The sequence below is a fragment of the Sus scrofa genome, chromosome 10, assembly GCF_054392235.1.
Source record: "Sus scrofa isolate SSC_HxYL_T2T_F1_AM1 chromosome 10, Sscrofa_HxYL_maternal_Yorkshire_Landrace_v2.0, whole genome shotgun sequence".
NCBI classification, from domain to species: Eukaryota; Metazoa; Chordata; class Mammalia; order Artiodactyla; family Suidae; genus Sus; species Sus scrofa.
This window is the reverse complement of record NC_139392.1, coordinates 24,248,070-24,268,148: the sequence shown is the minus strand read 5'-3', so window position 1 is coordinate 24,268,148 and position 20,079 is coordinate 24,248,070. Positions and strand designations below refer to the sequence as shown.

At 42.2% G+C, this 20,079-nt stretch overlaps 1 protein-coding gene across 13 annotated transcripts in view; it reads right to left on the bottom strand.

Annotated features, from left to right (window-relative positions):
- PTPRC (protein tyrosine phosphatase receptor type C) overlaps positions 1-20,079 on the bottom strand; it is a 118,729-nt gene that overhangs the window by 37,681 nt on the left and 60,969 nt on the right. For 2 of the 13 annotated variants that reach the window (XM_003130596.7, XM_084979398.1), the window contains 8 exons: positions 17,566-17,712; positions 15,885-15,965; positions 14,979-15,005; positions 12,444-12,659; positions 10,931-11,104; positions 9,433-9,576; positions 3,797-3,916; positions 921-1,079 (listed from right to left, as the gene is read on the bottom strand). In XM_003130596.7, the coding sequence (XP_003130644.6) occupies positions 921-1,079; positions 3,797-3,916; positions 9,433-9,576; positions 10,931-11,104; positions 12,444-12,659; positions 14,979-15,005; positions 15,885-15,965; positions 17,566-17,712 (1,068 nt within the window). The remainder of the gene's footprint in view (positions 1-920; positions 1,080-3,796; positions 3,917-9,432; positions 9,577-10,930; positions 11,105-12,443; positions 12,660-14,978; positions 15,006-15,884; positions 15,966-17,565; positions 17,713-20,079) is intronic. The other 11 variants (XM_084979395.1, XM_084979399.1, XM_084979396.1 and 8 more) reach the window with 7 other exon arrangements.

Genomic DNA, 20,079 nt, shown 5'->3' with positions numbered 1-20,079 from the left:
CCAAGCAGAGTTGCAGCTGTAGGCCTACGCCGCAGCCACGGCAACACCAGATCTGAGATGCCATCTGTGACCTAGGCTGCAGCTTGCAGCAATACTGGATCCTTAACCCACTGAGTGAGGCCAGGGATGGAACCTGCCTCCTCAGAGAGACAGTGTTGGGTTCTTAACCTGCTGAGCCACAACAGGAACGCCGAGAAGCTAGATTTTTGAAACCAGAATTCAAATGACATCCAGAGCATTTTATGTGCAGCCCTGAATGAGACAAGTTTTCTTTGTGAGCCTGGTGCCAGTTAGGGTCCCTGGAGCCATAGATTCAGGGGTATTTCTTATTCCTTGACCCTAATGGACATGACAACCCCCCAGACACAGATCTAGCTTTGAACCTGGGCTCTGTGGAGCCCATCATACAGATGGCAAGAGCCAAATGAATGTAAAATGTGACATGAAATAAAATGGTAGGTAGTTCACTGTAACAGAGAAGAAACTGCTAACAAAATAAAATGTTTTCTGAGGCCTTTCGTCATGTAGCCAGAGGTCAGCCAGTGACGGCTTTATGACTGAGGTCTTCTAGGTGCCTGAAGGCCGTCAATTATTTCTAGGTAATAAAGAAAATAATAAATAATGCATTTTCTCTAAGTTGGTTAATTGCCCTGAAAGCGAATACATTTTGCCAGTTCCTGTGCCCTCCGGCTTCATTCTTACAATTCTATGATTCTACCTGAAGGATGCAAAGAACCCAAGATAAGAATTTTTAACTTGTTATATTTTTAATTATTAGCAACCCTAGATGTTAACAAAAAATGTGCCAGATCGACGTTGTTTCCCACCTGAAAAGAAAAGGTACCTGTGCTGTAGGTTACAGGGTTGGAACTTGGTGCCTCATCATTCATAGAGAAAAAGCACTAAAGTTCATAACTTACCCGCTGCGTTTGTTCGAAAGTCACATTTTGCTTTAGTTCCATTACGCTCTGCTTTTCCCTTGACAGAGGCATGTAAGGTTACATGATATGTTGTATAGGGTTTCAATTGTTTCAAATCATATGAGGTCAGGCTTTCATTCAGAGTGACGCATTCTGGATCTCAGGGGGAAAAAAAAAGCATTTATGAAATCATCAAAAGTCAGGATTACCACCTATTTAATTTGGCGTCCACGTTAAACCATTCCGAGCTGACCCCAAACTGAGTGATTGCGAAAGGACAACACCCTTGATGCTCAGAAGAACATCCAATCCTCAGCAAAGGTCCTGAACACATGTGATCCCTCTAAACTCAAAGATTCCACAGTTAGGGCTTCATGATATTAATTTGGGACATAACGTACTGAATGGTTCAGACACATCTATAAGGAGGGTCTCTTCTCTCTGAGAAAACACAACCCACCGTAGACATCATGAAATTTCTTTTTTCTATTTAGCAAACCTTTTTTGGATATTTAACCTCCAAACGTTGAACTTTGGTATTAGCTATGGTTATGGACTTGAGATGCAGAATCTACGTAATCACCCATTAAGGGGTCTACTCTGCCCTCTTGGTCAGTCATGGGGGGCTGAGGCAATCCAGGAAAGCTTTACACTGGCAGTAGACTCTAAGCTGTTTGCCGAAAAATGAGCGAGGTTGAGTAGGTGTAAGGGGGGGAGGAAAGCTTTCAAAAGGAAGGAAGGCACAAGCCTGACGAGGACAGCAGACTCTGCCTAGGTAGGCACCTGAGAGGTGGGAACTTGCTTACGGTGTGTTGCATTCACTAGCCACCGACTAGTCTTGAGTAGCCTAGTGCCACCAAGATAGATAGATTAAAGAAGGTTTGAAGAAGGTTTGAAAGGCAGGAGGTTATTGACTCTGAATTGCAGTGAAAATAATAACAATAATAATAATAATAATACTGGCAAGGATAAAAACAATGAATAGATGATGCTGTGTGCCCAGCACAGCTCTGAGTAGTCCACATGAGTTAAGCCTCCATCGCCCCAAGCCTATAAGTTGGCTCCTTTGATATCATCCAGTTTTACAGATGAGGAAACTGAGACCCAGAGACCTTAGCCATCTGCCCAGGATCTTGCAGGAAAGGAAGAACAGAGCCCCAGTTACGGAGGTCCCGGCCATGCTTTTCACCATGGTGCAAACTGTCTGGGAAGGCAGAGGGGACGAGGCTCTGCTGGGGGACCAAGCTGTTTGCTCCCCTTGGACACTTCTCCGGTCCAGCTGGACATGCCAACAGACTTGCAGAAACAGCATAAGCAAACATCTTGCACGTGCTCACATCTTGTCTCTGTTGCTTATCCATGACATGGAGATAACAGTTATTATCTGTACTCCGCCACAGGATGCTGAGCAGCCAGTGAGATAAAGTGTCTGTGCTAGCTTGGTTCAGTGCCGATTTTCTCAGAAATCCCCTGAGCTGGAGTTAATTGATTTATACCTGTCAGTGCAGCTGCCAAGTCCTTAGGGAGAATTCTCTTAGGACAGGAAAGGTGTGAGCTCAATAAAGGGGCAGGTGGTACCCCTGCCCCCCCCCAACTCATAGCTCCTGCCCATCCCTCATAGGGAGCCTGGCTGCTGGGACAAAGATCAGCTTTGAACTCAGCTACCCTGCAAAGGTCAAGATGTCATTTTCAAGGTCCATCTGGCTTCCACTCAGGAACCTAATTTTGTCTGTTTGCAGATATAACCTTACACACTTTCTGCATCAGAATAAATTTCACTGATGTTTTTCTGCGACCCTTTTAAGTTAGCCAATGTGACAAAAGTTTGGACCAGCACATCTTTTTTTTCCAAAGATATTGTCATTTGGGACATCATACTTAGATGGTTCAAAACAGTCATTTCCAACTGTCAAGGGTTTTGAACTTTGGCTGAAAGGGCAACGTACTTTATACGAGCATCTCGAGGGGTCAAACTGGAGCTGCAGCTGCCAGCCTACACCACAGCCATAGCAATACTGGGATCCAAGCCCCATCTGTGACCTACACCACAGCTCATGGCAACACCAGATCCTTAACACACTGAGCCAGGCCAGGGATCGAACCCACATCCTCATGGATACTAGTCAGGTTCATAACCCACTGAGCCACAATGGGAACTCCCACATGTTCATTTTTGTTCACCCAGTTTTTTGTGTGTGTATCAGCTGGAGTCAGCTTTGGCTGCTGTTTGTGGTCCAGAATAATGAGTTCAAACCAGTGCAGCCCACTTCCCTAACTTTTGGAAGACAGAAAGGAGTATTGTCTTCCAGAGAGTTTTTTTTTCCTCTAGGCTTTGGTATGGAAATAATCTTCTTGGAGCTAAGAAGACCAAGAAGAATGAGTTCGTATGGGGGTTGTTCTTAGCTACAGTAGTTTCAGAGGCTGGGGAGCCCAGAGTGAGTAGAAGCAATTCTAAAATCAAGGCAGTTAGCACACCCATCATGGTCGCGGTAGAGAGAGCTCCTAGACTCACTAGCTCCACCCACATATCTAGCGCTTTCCAATCTTCCACTTATCTTTCCTGATATAGAATCCAATTCCATTCAAGTTACCTTGATCAGAGTTCCCGTCGTGGCTCAGTGGTTAACGAACCCGACTAGGAACCATGAGGTTGCAGGGTTCAATCCCTGGCCTTGCTCAGTGAGTTAAGGATCCAGCATTGCCATGAGCTGTGGTGTAGGTTGCAGATGCAGCTTGGATCCTGCATTGCTGTGGCGGAGGCCGGTGGCTACAGCTCTGATTCAAGCCCTGCCTGGGGAACCTCCATATGCCCCGGGAGAGGCCTTAGAAAAGGCAAAAAGACCAAAAAAAAAAAAAAAAAAAAAAAAAAAAGTTACCTCCATCACTCCGATAACAAAGAAAGAACTTATGAAATACACTGTTAGGTGGTTTCCAGGTCACATGTCCTTCCTGAGAACTTTTATTAGAACATTCAATATCCTGAGGGGTTCCTGGACCTGTTAAAAGAATGAGAATATAAAACATGGAAAAGAAGACACGGAAAATATTCTTCATAGTACGAGCATGGATTACTAAAACCCATAGTCTGATCATTTGTGAATATGAGCGTGGATTACTAATAGCTATATTTTGATTAATTAGGACTTGATGATGAAATTAAAAGAAAGAAACATGAAGGTTACTTTGGAGGTCACTTAACAGAGTAAAGGTCAGTCCAGGATGGCATTTTCCACTGCTTTGAGAAAAAAAACCCTGAAACTCCCCCTTTTCCTCTCATGGGTATTCTTGTCTGGCTAGCTTTTCCATTGTGCTGGAAATCTGCCCTCAGTTTAGGGCTGATCAATTTAATAGTCATTATTGGAGTAGAACGTGTCATTGCTTCCAGTAACTCGTCATCAGAACTTGCGATGAAGAATGTAATAAATGCTTACATCAAAATGATGAGGTATAATTCACATGAAAACACACCCCTCAGGGACACGCATTTATAGAACCACGGTCACAATCAGATGCATAACATTTCTGCCGTACCCAGGAAGTTCTGTGTAGCTCCCAGGCAAGGGAGTTTCCCTGCCCAACCCAAACACCCTCTGAACTGACTGCCCTCTGTTACTACAGACTGGTATCTGCTTTCATTTCGTATAGATTAAGTCCAACAGAGAGGACTTTTTCATATGTAGCATAATGTTCTGGAGAGTACATTCATGTTGTTGCGTGCATCAATAGTTCCTTTTTTTTAAAATTTATGAGTAGTATTCCATGATGAAGAGACCACCTTTAATCTATGCATTCCCCGTTGATGGACGTTTCATTCTTTCCAGGCTTTGGCTACTATGAGTGAATCCACCGTGGACAGGTGTGTAGACGTCTCTCTATGGATATAGCTTTTCCTCTTTGGTAAATCCTTGGAGGGAAATTTCTGGGCAAGCAATTGCCTTCTCACCAATAGGGTTGTTACGTGTTTTTAATTTTAGCCATTTTCGTCGGCGTGTGATGCCATCATCATCTCCTGGTTGTTTTAATTTGGATGTCCCTGTTGACTAATAATATTGGGCATATTTTTATGTGCTTCTTGGCCTTTCATGTATCTTCCTCCGTGAACCATATGCTCAAGATGCTTGCCCACTTTAATTGGGTTCCTTGATATCTTATTTTGTATTTAGAAGAGGTCTCTACATACTCTGGCAAAATGGTCTGGGTTGAGATTTTTATTTTGGAGTTGTTCGCAATGTAGGGATTGCTCTTTTATTTCCTTAATTTTAATGGCTTCATTCAAAGAGCAAGAATGGTTAATTTTTAGGAAGTCTGTTTTCTAAATTTTTTTTTTTTTTTAGTCTTTTGTTGTTGTTGTTGCTATTTCTTGGGCCGCTCCCGCGGCATATGGAGGTTCCCAGGCTAGGGGTTGAATCGGAGCTGTAGCCACCGGCCTACGCCAGAGCCACAGCAACGCAGGATCCGAGCCGCGTCTGCAACCTACACCACAGCTCACGGCAACCCCGGATCGTTAACCCACTGAGCAAGGGCAGGGATCGAACCCGCAACCTCATGGTTCCTAGTCGGATTCGTTAACCACTGAGCCACGACGGGAACTCCTAAATTTTTTTCTTTTAGGATTCCTGTGTTTATGTGTCCAGCTAAGAAACTGTTGCCTTCACTAAAGTAGCAATGAGTTTTCTAACATCTTTGTCTAGACATTCTATAGTTTTCGTTTTAATGTTTAGGTCTACAATTCGTTTTGAGTAAATTTTCGTGGTTGTTGAGAGATAAAGGTTGATGTGTTCCCCCCTCGCCCGCCCCACTGTAGGGATAACTTAAAAAAATCCAGTAACCAAACAAATATCCAAATAAATACATAACAAAAAATCCTTTCTCCCACTGAATTGCCTTTGCATTTTTATAAAAAAATAAAAATATTTTCCTGGGCTTTCTATTTTGTCACAGTGATTTATAAAGACTGTATTGATTTCACACTTAGTATCCAAAAAGTGTTGATTTTTTTCTAGATATGCTGAGGACATGATGTCACTGGAGCTTTATTTTTCTTCTTGTGGTTTTCAGTTGTTTTGGGAGGCTCCCTGGAGATGGATTTTGGAAGCTCCCTCAGTCCTTAGCTACCCATTCCTCCCACATGAAATGCAGAATCACCTTAGCATGCCCTGTTGAAAACCCTGTAATATTATAATTAATAAACAAGTTCATCAATGAGGCAGATCTTAGGATCAATACAGAAAAATCAATTGTATGTCTACACACTGGCAATGAACCATAATAAGCAGGAATACATGTAAACCTAGGAACGCATTTAACAAAAGAACTCTAAGACTTGTACCCTGAGAACTACAAAACATTTTTCAAGAAAGTAGGTGAATCAACAAAAGCGTGGGTTTTTTGTATTTTTTTTTAAGAATGTAGCTTCTTTTGCAATGGTCTTGACAAATTTTCCCTCTTTCCTGAATAAAATGACATGTAAAATGGTTAAATTGCTATTTTCAAAGGCTGTGTTACCAGAATAAATCTTACTCAGTAATGATGCCTTTTTTTAAGACCATACTTTTTTAGAGCCTTTCTAGGTTCTTAGAAAAATTGGGGGTGGGGAGGAGCATACAGAGATAGTCTGTGTATCCTTTGCTCTCACACATGCACTGCCTCCCCAGTTATCAACATCCTGCACCTGAGGGGTGCTTCTGTTACAATTTATAAACCCCTGACGCATCATTACCACCCAGAATCCACCATTTACACTAGGCTCACTCTTGGTGTTGCACATTCAATGGGTTTGAACTAATGATTGGACAGGTATCCAATCCATTATCACATTGTCACACAAAGTATTTTCACTGCCCTAAAATCCTCTGTTTCTGTCTCTTCATCCCTCCCTCCCCTCCAGCCCCTGGCCAGTCATTGATCTTTTTATTATCTCCAGAGTTTTACCTTTTCTAGAGTGTCACATCATGAAACCATCTGGTATGCAGCTTTTTCAGACTGGCTTCGTTCACTCATTAACATGCATTTAAGCTTCTATGTCTTTTCATGGCTTGATAGCTCATTTCTTTTTAGGGCTGAATAATATTCCATTGTCCAGATGGATCCCAGTTTACCCATTCACCTACTCAAGGACATCTTGGGTGCTTCCAGGTTTTGCAATTATGAATAAAACTTCTATAAACATCCACATGCAAGTTTTTATGTGGACATGAGTTTTCGACTCCTTTGAGTAAATACCAAGGAGTGTGATCACTGGGTGGTATGGTAAGATATGTTTAGTTTTCTAGAAACCTTCAAAGTATCTTCCAAAGCGATACCCAACCAGCAATGAATGAGAATTCTTGTTTCCATTCTTGCCACCTTTTGGTACTGGCAGTGTTCTAGATCTGGCCATTCTGAAGGTGAGTAGTAGTATCTCGCTGTTATTTTAATTTTGCTCATTACATATGACACGGAGCACCTTTTCATAGGCTTATTTGTCATTTGCACATCTTCTCTGGTAATTACATATTTTATAATGTACAAAATGATCCACTTTGCTAATATTTCATTTACTGGTTAGTATCTATGTTCATAGGACAGGCTAGCCTATAGTTGCCTTAGCTTTGCCCAAGTTTAGTATCCAGATAACATTAACCCTAAGCTTATCCCACTTCTTAACAATAATCAAAGTGAGTTGATAGATTGCCATGTTTTCTCTACTGTGGAATAGTTTGGATAAGATAGGAACTAAGCATTCTTTGAATACTGGCAAACTTGCCTTTATGTTTTTCCTTTTTTAAGGGGCAGGTAAGGTAAGCAGACAAGAAATGTGAAGTGAGTGGAAAGGTATTGGATTATAAGTTTAATTCTAGTTCTTCCAAGGTGATCGTCCATAATTCATGTTCTAAAAATTGTCCATTTCATCTAACTTTCTTTCTTTCTCTTTCTTCGTTTCTTCGTTTCTTCCTTTCTTTCTCCCTTCCTTCCTTCCTTCCTTCCTTCCTTCCTTCTTGCTTTCCTTCTTGCTGTGGCATGCAGAGGCTCGATGTACTATCTCAGTTCCCAGATCAGATATTGAACCTGGGCAGCAGTGTTGAAAGTGCCAAGTCCTAACCATTAGACCACAAGGAACTCATAACTTTTCATATTTGATTCAATTTTCTTTATAATCTGAAAATTTCTACAGTATTTTTAATTTCCTTTTTTAAAACATGGGAGAAGTTTATTTTGCTAGAGGTCTATTTTATTACCCTTTTCAGACATAAGCCCTTAAAATGGTTAATAAATTCTTGCTATTTTTCGTTTCTTCTTTCTTTCCATAACTTGTACTTCAAACTTTATTTTCTCCTTTCTACTATCATTGCATTCATTTACTGGTTCTTTTGCAAGCCCGCTCCATTGATTTTCATTCAATAAAGAGCAAAGTGATCAAAGTTCCCATAAAATATCACTTGAAGTAATTCCCCCTAAATATGTTTTTACTCAAGTCGGGATATCTTTGCTTCAAAAGATGAATTTAGGCCATTTATATTTATAGTGACTTATGACATCTTTTGACACGTCTCTGCTATTTCACCTGTTATTGCCTACTTAGTATTCTTTCTTTTCCTCCTTCCATGCTGCCTTTTTCTTATTCCTTCCCCTCCCCCTGCCCCACCCAGGCCCTTTTATCTTCTTCTCCTCCTCCCTCCCCCTCCTTTGCCTTCTTTCGCCCTCCTACTCTCTCACATTTTCTTCTCTTCTTCTTCCTCCTCCTTCTCTCCTCTTCTTCTTTCTCCTCTTCCTCCTTTAACATGTGGAATTTTTCAACATTCCATAACTTTCTTCTGCTGCTTACAGGCAATGCCATCTAGTTATCTGTCCTTTTTTCATGTTTCTTAGTGATAACTCATGAATTGTTTTACATGCAATCAACATATTTCCTAAGAGATTCTAAATTGAACTGGAATCCCTTGCTTCTACTAAGTATAACATGTAGTAGAAATGGGAAATTGACGTTTTAGCTTTTTTCACTTCCTTCTCCCCTCCATCTTCCAAATGCTATTATTTTCTGGACTTTCCTTTTCCAGTGGTTATTAGTTGTGATAGTCTTGTTATTACTTATACTGCTAACATTATAATAGTAACAATTATTATTATTTTGCCATAAACACGGAGCTCTACCATTGTATGTGACTAGCTTCTGGGCTTACTTTACTCCTCTCAGAGTCAGGATTTGATAGGGGGCAGAGGCTGCAGGACAAAAGAGGACAATGATGCTACAGGATGAAAGAGGAAATGAAGTGGGAAACATGTGCACAAGCATTTCACATACCTCACAGTTTTGTTTCCACCATAATCTCACAGCAGCCTACAGTTTGCAAAAAAACTTGATGGAGGTTTGGATTCTCTATCATTTATTTCAAAACTCTACTTTAATAATGGACCCAAATCCACTTTCTGAAACCTTTTCTCTAAACTCAAAACATCATTTTCTGTGATTTTTGAAAAATCATGAGCATATAAAAAAGGAACTTTAACATATAAATGTAAGTAATATACTCACTTGCAAAATCGGTTTCAATAGTTTTACTTTCATTGGCAAAAGCCCGGTGATTGTAAAACACTTGTGAACTACAAGTGTAAGTATGTTGAGGATAAAGATTTTCCACACCAAATTCTTTTTCTTTAGTTGATTGAATAGGTTTACCTAAAAGAAATACATATTGCCTATGAGGACATGGATACAATATATCACACTTAAATTTCATTATGGTTTTATAGCTGTAATGAATATTTATTGGGTTGAAAACCTATGAGTAAGGAGTTCCCCATGTGGCTCAGTGCTAATGAACCCAACTAATATCCATGGAGATAGAGGTTCAATCCTTGGCCTCGCTCAGTGAGTGAGTTAAGGATCTGACATTGCTAGGAGCTGTGGTGTGGGTCACAGACACGGCTCGGATCCCTCGTGGCTGTGGCTTTGGCATAGGCCGGCAGCTGCAGCTCTGATTCAACCCCTAGCCTGGGAACTTCCATATGCCATGGGTGTGACACAAAAAAACTAAGCAAATGGTCAAAACAAAAGGAAAAGAACCTGAGAACTGCTATAATAATGCTTGATTTTACCACACTCAATGTTAAAGAAAACATTAGGAAGTAGACCTGAATTTGAGAGTGTCTTGAATCTAACTGTTGAAATGAAGCATTAGATCAATGTTCTCTGCTCAGAAAGTGAGACTGCACTTGAGTTAGGCGATACCCTGTCGATATCTTAGATCCTGGGTATCTGTTCAACATGTGTCTGTTCTTGCTTCCTTCCTACTTCTTGTTTCTGAGCTTGTATCTCCCCATAACATGATGATTACAACAGAGTCATCCTCCATCCTCTGTGTGACAGCGTGTGGGTGTGTGTCTGTCTGTTCTGCCTTTATGGCCTAGCCCATGGCTATGCCAGGGGAGGGGGATTTCAACTCAATAAATTCAAATTAAAATAGATTAAGGTACTAAATAATTAATCATTAAAAACGTCTTAATTATGGCCCCCATGAACTTAAATTCATATTCCTGGGATCCCTTACTATTCTTTTCTAATTTCCTTTTATCGACGTCTTCTTGTAGTTGCTCATGAACATTGCTGAGGGGGGCTGACAAAGGAAACTCTTGGAATCACGTGATCCTGTGGTCATTTTCCCTTTCTAACAGTGTGTGTACCCTGATTTCTATAACTCCCTGCTCTGGTAATCTCTTCAATACTGCCTCGTGTATACAGTTGCCAAGAAAATTCTTATAAATTAATTGGTGTTACTATTTCAAAAAATATTTTTCAGATGGTATATGTGTCCATTTTGTGAATTCGAGCGGTATAGAGAATAAAATGCTTTGATGCCAAACATATCATGGACTGTGAGAGAGAGACTGAGATAGAGGATAGAAGAAGGAAGGAAAATAAGAAGGAAGGAAGGAAAGAGGAAGAGAGGGATGGATGGAGGGAGGGAAGGAAGGAAAGAAGGAAGAAAGGAAAGAAGGAAAGAAGGGATTACATAATATCTAGAAAAACTTACCATCATAGGGAAAAACTCTTCTGATGGGTGTTGAATTCTTACCAGCACATTGAAAACTGTATGTAAGTTTCCTTTCATCACAAGAAAAATTGCCACTGTTCTTCCACCTCAAACAAAGAGAAGTATTTGCTTTTTCAGGCTGTACACAGTCTTCCAACTTAAACTTTGTAGGATCTGTTAAGAAAAAGATATAAAAATAGATGAAAAAAATTTTTTTAAAAATTCTTTTTTTAAAAATTTTTTACTTTTGAAAAATTCTAACAACTCTCAGGGTTTTGCTTTTTTTTTGATTCTCTAAGTTTACTCTTTTTAATACCATACATATTGGTATCCTTTCATTTAGAATTACACTTCCTTTTAAAAATGGAACCCAATGTAAATGTCTAGATAAAACTGCATTTTTTTTTTGTTTTTGTTTTTTAGGGCTGCACTCGCAGCATATGGAGGTTCCCGGGCTAGGGATTGAAATGCAGCTAAAGCTGCTGGCCTATGCCATGGCCACAGCAATGCAGGATCTGAGCCATGTTTGCAACCTACGGCAACGTCAGATCCTTAACCCACTGAGCAAGGCCGGGGACGGAACCCACATCCTCACGGATACTAGCTGGATTTGTTTCCTCTGCACCACAATAGGAACTCTCATTTTTTGCACCTTTTAAAACACTCATTCTATTTTGTTTTCTTATTTATGTCTTCAATTTATCATTTACTCTTTGATTTTTCATTGAATGATCATTACACAGAATAAGGAATCTCCCTTCTTGGGGGAAGTATTTTTTTTTATTGTCATTTTCTGATCATTTATTTTAATCTGTTTTTAATTGATCATTTATTTTAATAATACTTAGAAAAAAAGAATAAGTTAAATGGCATCTTTTTCAAAACATCAGACTTGAACCCATCTAAATGTTAATAATTCAATCTGTGTTCTCAAATTATTGAAAGACGTGAGATTCAACAAATGTACAGTCCCTGAATCCCTTCTTAAAAACACATCTTGTGAAGGTAGTTTAGTACATTAGTCCTCTTTCCAGTAGTAGCTTAGCTTGATCGCCTTAGCATAACTAACACACTCTCTTTTTTTTTGGTGAAAGTACTTTTGTTCTTTCCACAAACATCAAATCTTTGACATTGTACCTCCCTCCCCACAATATTCCGGGCACACATGTATTTGAAAGGATTAATACGTGCACATGTATATTTCATGACTTGAATTCCACAGAGGAGGAAAAAAGAAAGCTTATGCATCATCACTCAGTGGGGTAAGTTCTATCTAATCTACATAAAGCACTCTATTTGAGAGGTATAGGGAGACAGGTAAGGGGAAAACAGAGAAGGCTCATCTGAGGTTTCCATTGTCACTGGGTCAGGAGACCAGAAGGTCCACCCACGGGCTTCCTACTGCCCTCTCTCCTGGTTCTCCCACCAGCTGATCCCTGAACATGAGGACATGCCACATGCAAAATGGCACTGTGGGTTGTTAACACACAAGCAGAAATCAATGGACATTTACCTGGAGGTGTCTCTAAGAGGATTTGTTTAAAAGGAGGAACACATGAACTATGGGATAGGTTAACAGTCCTATGTTCACATTCCTGTAGGTTCTGGAGCATCTTTGCACAGTCTTGGGAGTCACACTGGACGTCAGATGCAAACATTACACTGTATGTTTTACTGTTCTCATTGTAAGTGTAAGTGTAGTTCACAGGGATATCCATGTATTTCTCTTCTAAAAGAAAAAAAAAAAACAGCAAGGGTAATCTTATTTTCAGAGCAAATAAACTTAACGTTCAATGCAAACTCCTTAACACACTTTTTTTTTTTTTTTTTTTTTTGGTCTTTTGTCTTTTGAGGGCCGCACCTGCGCGGCATATGGAGGTTCCCAGGCTAGGGGTCGAACCGGAGCTGTAGCCGCCAGCCTACACCACAGCCACAGCAACACGGGATCCGAGCCACGTCTGCGACCTACACCACAGCTCACAGCAACAACGCCAGATCCTTAACCCACTGAGCAAGGCCAGGGATTGAACCCGCAACCTCATGGTTCCTAGTCGGATTTGTTTCCGCTGAGCCACGGTGGGAACTCCAACACACATTTTTTTTTTTTTTTTAAATATCCAATCTCCAACAAGATATCTCCAGGAATGTAAAAAACAGAAGGGACACATCAGTGTCTCCAAGTTATCCTTCTGTAATTCACTTTACATCACTGCCCTACCAAGGGCCGAGGCTTGTGAGTTTGTATTTGGACAATTATCAGATTAATGTCTGTCTGACTGGACTACAAATTCCAAGAGAGCAAAAGTCCATCCATTTTGATCATAACTATAAGTCCAGATCCTTGTGTAAAACCTGTCATTAATAGGGCCTCCATAACCATTGAATTATGCAAAAATAAACAGCCTTCTCCTTCTCGCTTTAGCATTTCCCATGCTTTCTAAAATGTAGCACTTGATGATCTCGTTCTCCTGATCTGTGGAACATTAATTATTTAGAGACCACAGGTCTCATTATTCCTTTGCTTACGTAAGATTATCAATAACAACTCCGCTTAAGCACATTCTCTGAGTGTCAGCTCACAGTCTCCTCTTTGTTTAAATGGATTCCATTGACTGGTAAAAAATATCTTTTCAACACGCAATGATTTACCCACTCATTTTTAGTGCAACAAAAATTATGAAGCCCTTATTTTGCTTAAGACTGTGTCTGGAGCCATAGGAATACAGAATACCATCAGCTCTGGGAATGGTAGGATCTAGCACGGAGACGGGCATGGGTAGGGGCTGCCGAAGAGAGGAAAATGCCTAAAACAAGATTATGCACAAAAGAATATGTAGTGGGGAAAGGGACGGGCCCTCCCAGAACAAAAGGAAGACAACATGCAGCATCCGCATCTGTGCGCAGTTCTGCAACAATGTAGCATAACCTGTGTCCACAAGCACAGGCTGCATTTGCAACTGTCTGCTCAAAAATTATAGAACACCCTATACGGGGGACAAAGGAATTCAGATGTAGCAGGAAAACTAATGGGGTGTATAAGGTGATGCCCCGCTGCGTTAGGGGCTCAGCCTTTGGATATGAATCTGCTGAGCCCATGCTGGCACAAATAAACGCTGCTTCCTGGCAAAACCCCTCAGTGTCTCGTTTCTCTGTACGTAAGTCCTGCAACAGATACAGGAGTAAAGAGGCAGAGCTGTCTGTTCAGACTGGAGGACCAGGAGAGGCTCTCCAGAGGCAGTGACTCTGCATTTTAAAATGTGAGCAGGACATAGAAAAATTAATGGGGGAGAGAGGTGGCAGATGAAGATGGTGTGGCATTCCCAGGTAGAGGAAGAAGAGCAGGTGTGGACACAGGAACAGGAAGAAACCCATTTAAAGAAAAGTACGAGTAGTTCCACGCTATGGCAGTAAAAGTGTAAGGAGGTGATAATGAGAGAGGGACCTGGCCAGGAAACTTCCCATGAATTAAGCAAACACATGAAGGCTGATGTTTGCACCAAATGTACAGAGAGTTAAGGAAGGCAGGGATTCCTGCGCCGAGATTTAGAAACACGTAGATGAGCCCTGGCTGTGAATAAGGACTCTGCTTCCACTGAGAACAGAGGAACTAAAGGGGGGGAAAGATGGACACAAGCTGTTCTCAAGCAATCTGCTTTGAGCAGAATCCTAGAGAAAAAAAAGAAACGTTCGTCTAGATTAGCTTTAACGGTATCCTTCCCGTTTCATATTTATCATTGCACTGACCCCTCCCCGCAGCCCCCGAACAAAATCATCCCACTTTACCAATATGCAAACTGAAGTTAAGTAGCTCCACCAAAGTTGTTGGGCTACTAACCATCCATCCTGGTCTGAACGTGACCTCAAAGCTTCTTGCCCTGAAGGAACCTTGCTCTTTAGAGTTGGAGCTAATCATTGGTAAGCAATTAGAACCAGTGAGTTTAGCTTGTTGGGGGGCGGGGGGGGGTTGTCAGAAACTTGGAATAAAACAGGAAACCATTCAAGTGCTCTTCAAAAGTGATATATGTTGCTGCTAGGTAGACGAACTTACCACAGGATGGCTTCGGCGTAGTCGGAGCTGTGATAGAGGAAAAAAAAAGAGAGAATGCAAATTATCAAAATTGCCATTTAGAATACCTCTGCTGTATTTTGGAGTACCTTTTGGAAAAGTGTGGTGGAATGGTGACATGTCTGGCTATTCTTACAGCCCAAAGCATTTTAGAAATTTTCATCCCCTTAATGAATCCCAAAATTGATGTATATAGGTATAACCTCTAGAAAGTTCTGTTTATACCTTTGTTTAAAAAACAATCAGAAAACAGGCAAGGGCGGCTGCATTCTGTGGTTTAACTTTGTAAGGTCTTTTCCTATATACCTCTTCCAGGGTAACACTTTGCTCTGTCCACCAACTGAGACATATCTTGCATGGGCATATATATTGAACTCAAGAATTGGGTGGAAATGCGGTTTGTGGACGCCAAGAGATCTCTGCTGATCTGGTCCTTGATTTGGAAGAAACTGGGGGGAGATGATGCCCTCGCACACTCTGCCTGGCTGACCCGAGAGACACCACCCACGCCTGGACCTTCATGTCTCTGCGCCCCATACGCATGGCTGGGGTTCTGTGGTCTCTCCTCTGCTACTGATCTCTTGGAACAGAGAGCCCCTCTGATAGAATGATTCTTTTTCATACTAATACCGACACCCAGAATTAGAGAAAGAAGTCCTAGTATAGCTGGTCATTTCTCTACACGTTTCCAGGAAGGACACAAACAACCCGGGGGTGGGGGGGGTGCTATTGCCAGGATGTCATAGGCTATCCCAGTAACATCGTTAGAACTCGCAGTTGAACTTCTCGAAAAAAAGCCCAGGGTAGAGCCAATGGAAGCCCCTTCTGTGACCATGTCCCAAGCGCGTGGTGGCGATGTGACTGCATGACTGGGGGTCAGGTTGTCACCTATGGTTGAGAGAGCAGCGGTGGAGAAAATGCTTGCTGAAGTGGTCAGAGAGGATGGTGCAGTGAACGTGGTGGGCCCATCTGGAAGGAAATGAACAGAGGAATCACAGTTAATGGAGCTGGTCATGTGGAAGGGCAAGGGGGAAACTCATTAGCAAAGATCAGGTCTTAATGGAATCTTTGCTAGAGGCATCTTCCTAATTTGAACGGACAGGTGTTTGTTGTCAAAAGAAGAAAGGGAAGAGTTCCCACTGTGGCCCAGTGGGGATGGGTAGCATCTCTGCAGTGCCAGGACTTGGGTTCGATACTCAGCCCCGCACAGTGGGTGAAAAGACCCAGCATTGCCGCAGCGGCAGCATAGGTCCCAACTTCCACCTGGATCTGATCCCTGGCCTGGGAACTCCATATACTGTGGAGCGGAAAAAAAAAAAAGAAGCAAAAGAAAGAAGGAAAGAAAAGAAGGAAGGAAGGAAGGAAAGAAGGAAGGAAGGATGGATGGAAGATAGGGAGAGAGAGAGAAAGAGAAAGAAAGAAGGAAAGAAAGAGAGAAAGAGAAAGAATGAAGGGAGTTCCCATCATGGCTCATAAGGGTAATGAATCCGACTGGTATCCATGAGGTTGCAGGTTCAATCCTTGGCCTTGCTCAGTGGGTTAAGGATCCAGCATTGCTGTGAGCTGTGCTGAAGTTTGAAGACATGTCTCAGATCTGGTGTTGCTGTGGCTGCGGCCAGCAGCTGCAGGTTTAATTCAATCCCTAGCCTGCGAACTTCCATAGACTGCTGGTGGGGCCCTAAAAATCAAAAAAGCAAAAAGGAAGGAAGGAAAACAAGGAAAGGAGGGAAGGAAGCAAGCAAGAAAAAAGAAAGAAAAGAAAAAAAGAAAGTGAGTCAAAGATTTAAATGATAATTGTCCCCTGAAGAGGACTAAGAGTTGCAACAGTTGGAGCAAAATGTTACATAAGTTGAGAAGAAGCTATTCATTTCTTAGTATAATTCCGACTCCGTGTGCAGAGTCCCCTTCGAACTCCTCCTCACCCAGTATCTCCTACAACTCCCCTTAGTTTCATTACCAACAAAAATACGAGCTACCCTTTTGTACTCGTTAGTTCATCTCCGGGTTTTACATATTCTGCCCTCCCATTGGTCCTATCCTGATACCCATTTTTTTTCCCCATTGTACAGCAAGGGGATCAAGTTATCCTTACATGTATAAATTTTTTCCCCACCCTTTGTTCTGTTGCAGTATGAGCATCTAGACATAGTTCTCAATGCTACTCAGCAGGATCTCCTTGTAAATCTCTTCTAAGCTGCTGATACCCATTTTTTTAAAAGAAGGCATTGAAGGGTCTGAGCAATGTGTCCTAAAGTCAGCTAGAAAGTTGAAAAGGTGGCATTTGATTTCAGGGCTATATATAGGATGTTAAGGTTTGTCATCTTTTCTTTTTTGCCATAAATTTTTATCACATACATGATAAAAGAACATGCACCCAGGGGGGGAAAAATGCTCACTGGCATGTTAGCGTTTTGTTTTGTTTTTCGATTAATGAGTATCAATGGAGGAAAATGCATCAAATGGGAAACCTGCAATTCATATTTGGTGGGAAGTAAAAGAGCTGCATGAGAGGTTCAAGCGTCCATGACCTTATCCAGAACCTAAAGCACTTAGAGCAACACAGTCAAACCTGAGGCGTTATCTCTGGTGGTCGAGTTGGAGATGCGTGGAGGTGAGGCAGCAGGGCTGCTGCTGTGTGCAGGGTTGGGGATAGCTACGGTTGAAGTAGCTGTGTCTGCAGGCAAGGTGAGGGGGGTGGTCTTCATTCCTGGAGCACCTGCAATCAGAAAGGCCATCAGCACCACACCCCCTTCCTACCACAATGACAGTGGCCACACAGTCAGCGGATGCATGCTTATTAACAGAGGTGAAGGTGGAGCAGCAAACATTCAAGCACCCCTGCTACCTTGCAACGAAGCCCCATCTGCAACTGTACAGCAAGAGGAAATGACGTCCACTCTCTTAGAATAAAACATAATGGGAGACTATAGGAGAAAAAGCATATATATATATATATTTTTATGTATATATCCAGGTCACTTTGCTGTATGGTAGAAATTGACACAACACTGTAAACTAACTATAATTTTAAAAATCATATAGTTATAAACGTTTTTCAAGTAGCATGGCTTTTGGGACAATGTGCCACCTGTGAAGCTTTGGCATCAGAGCACATATTTTAAGAGTATCTGGGACCTCCAGGAGTTGTTCCCTAGCGGCTTAGCTGTGAAGGTTTCAGCATTGCCATGGCATGTATGGGTTCACATCTGGGCCTTGGGAACTTCCACGTGCCACAGGCACAGCAAAACAAACAAACCAACAAAAAACCTGGGACCTTGGGAGATAGCGTGGACCACAAATGGAGGTCAGCTGCCCTAGGCAATACGGAAGATGCCCAGAGTGGGTACCGCTGGCTGGTGCTGAGACCGCAGAGATGGAAGTGAGCTCTGAGGGTAAAAGGCTGTGCTGAGATTGGCCCCAGAGGAACGGCTGCCCGCCTCTGCCATGGCCTTGGATGGGGCACACCTCTCCGGGGAGGGACCCTGGGTGCAGGTGCTTCCTTCTAATTTTCTTAAAATAGAGCTGAAGGGGATCCTGCCTGTGCAGCTACTGAACTCGTTTTCTTTTTTGTTGTTGTTGTTTATTATTTTTTTTTCCCTTCCAGTTGAAGCTCACAATTCTACCTTCACTGAAGCGGCTCCCCTTCCCAGGAAAAAGCAACCTCGTTTAGAGCCGCAAAACATCACATTAGAGCGACAGCATCCCTTTAGTTTCTGATACAGATGAGCTAAGGGGTGCAGAATCAAGGGTGGTTGCCAAAAGCACCCACAGCACGTCGCATCGTTCTCCAGCACCACACCCAGAATCACTGCACAGGTGAGCGACGTGTATTCGCTGGGGACCAGCTAGATGCCTAGCACTACACTATTGTCCAGGCAAAAAATAGAGCTAGATCCTTTTTGAGTTTGTGTGGTCATTTCACTGTCAGGATCCCTGGGGTCACCAATTTCATGGTATAAGGTTGGTCCTGCACCTGCCTTGAGATGCTCTGTGTTGCAGAGCGGGAGGTACCCTCCAATCTCTCTCTCCCTCTCTCTCTCTTTCACACACACACACACACACACACACACACACACACACACACACGCGTGCGCGCACATAGCACTGAACATGAATCTTCCCAAATTCTGAGTTTGGGTTCTCAGTTCAGTCTTAAAAGCCACTAAATCCCTACCCAAGTGTAAGTAAACCCCAGAATGGAATGAGTAACATAAACATCCATTTTTCACCTCTGGATACTCAAGGCACGGCTTCAACAGAACCAGAAGAGTAGAAAATGTTTGCTTTCTTTTAATCCTTAAAAAAAAGGTAGGCATACGGCTGGCCCTCTGTAAATTTTGGAATCAGTCAGGCTTGACTTCATCCCTCCTTCATACTTTTTTTTTCTACTTCTCTTTCACTAGCTCATTCTCTTTGCCCCTCCCCAGGGTCCCCTGTCCCCATGCCGGTTCTGAAGTCCCCCACTCTCACCCTTCCAAACCCCTTACCTTCTCTCTTCCTATGAAAACTACTTTCCCTGGTGGAGAATCTCAGCAATGGCCTAGGACTGGCAATTACAATTTTAATGAGGTCCATTAATAGATTTTTTAATGAGTGAAATTAACCACCGAGAGAGGAAAAATTCCTTGATGGGGCAAAGCAGACTAATCTGTGTGATGGTCAGCCCTCCAGAGCTATTTCCCGGCTCCTTCCCAGCCACAACGTCTGAATCCCTGCATTTGCTAAAAGCACCCAATCTTTGTACTGCAGTTCCTGTGGCAGCCAGAACTGGTGGAAGATGGTAGACAAGCTAGGGCAGTTCTCTTCCCAGCTTGTCATGATTTTTATGCCAAAGGAACAATCTTAATTCTTCAAAAAAATAATGACCATTTGACAGATTCCATCTTCCACACTGGAGCAAAAACTGCCAGGTTCCCCATTCATATCTTTAACTTTCAGGCACTCAGGTCAGAGCGTATATGCCTTTGTTACCTGAGAAACATGCTTATTTTTCAGGATAAAAAGGGCACCAGGAAAGGAGTACACACTGAGTGGGAAAGACAAGGCAGGGGCTATTTTGCAGTTTTTATAGACAGAGATGCTA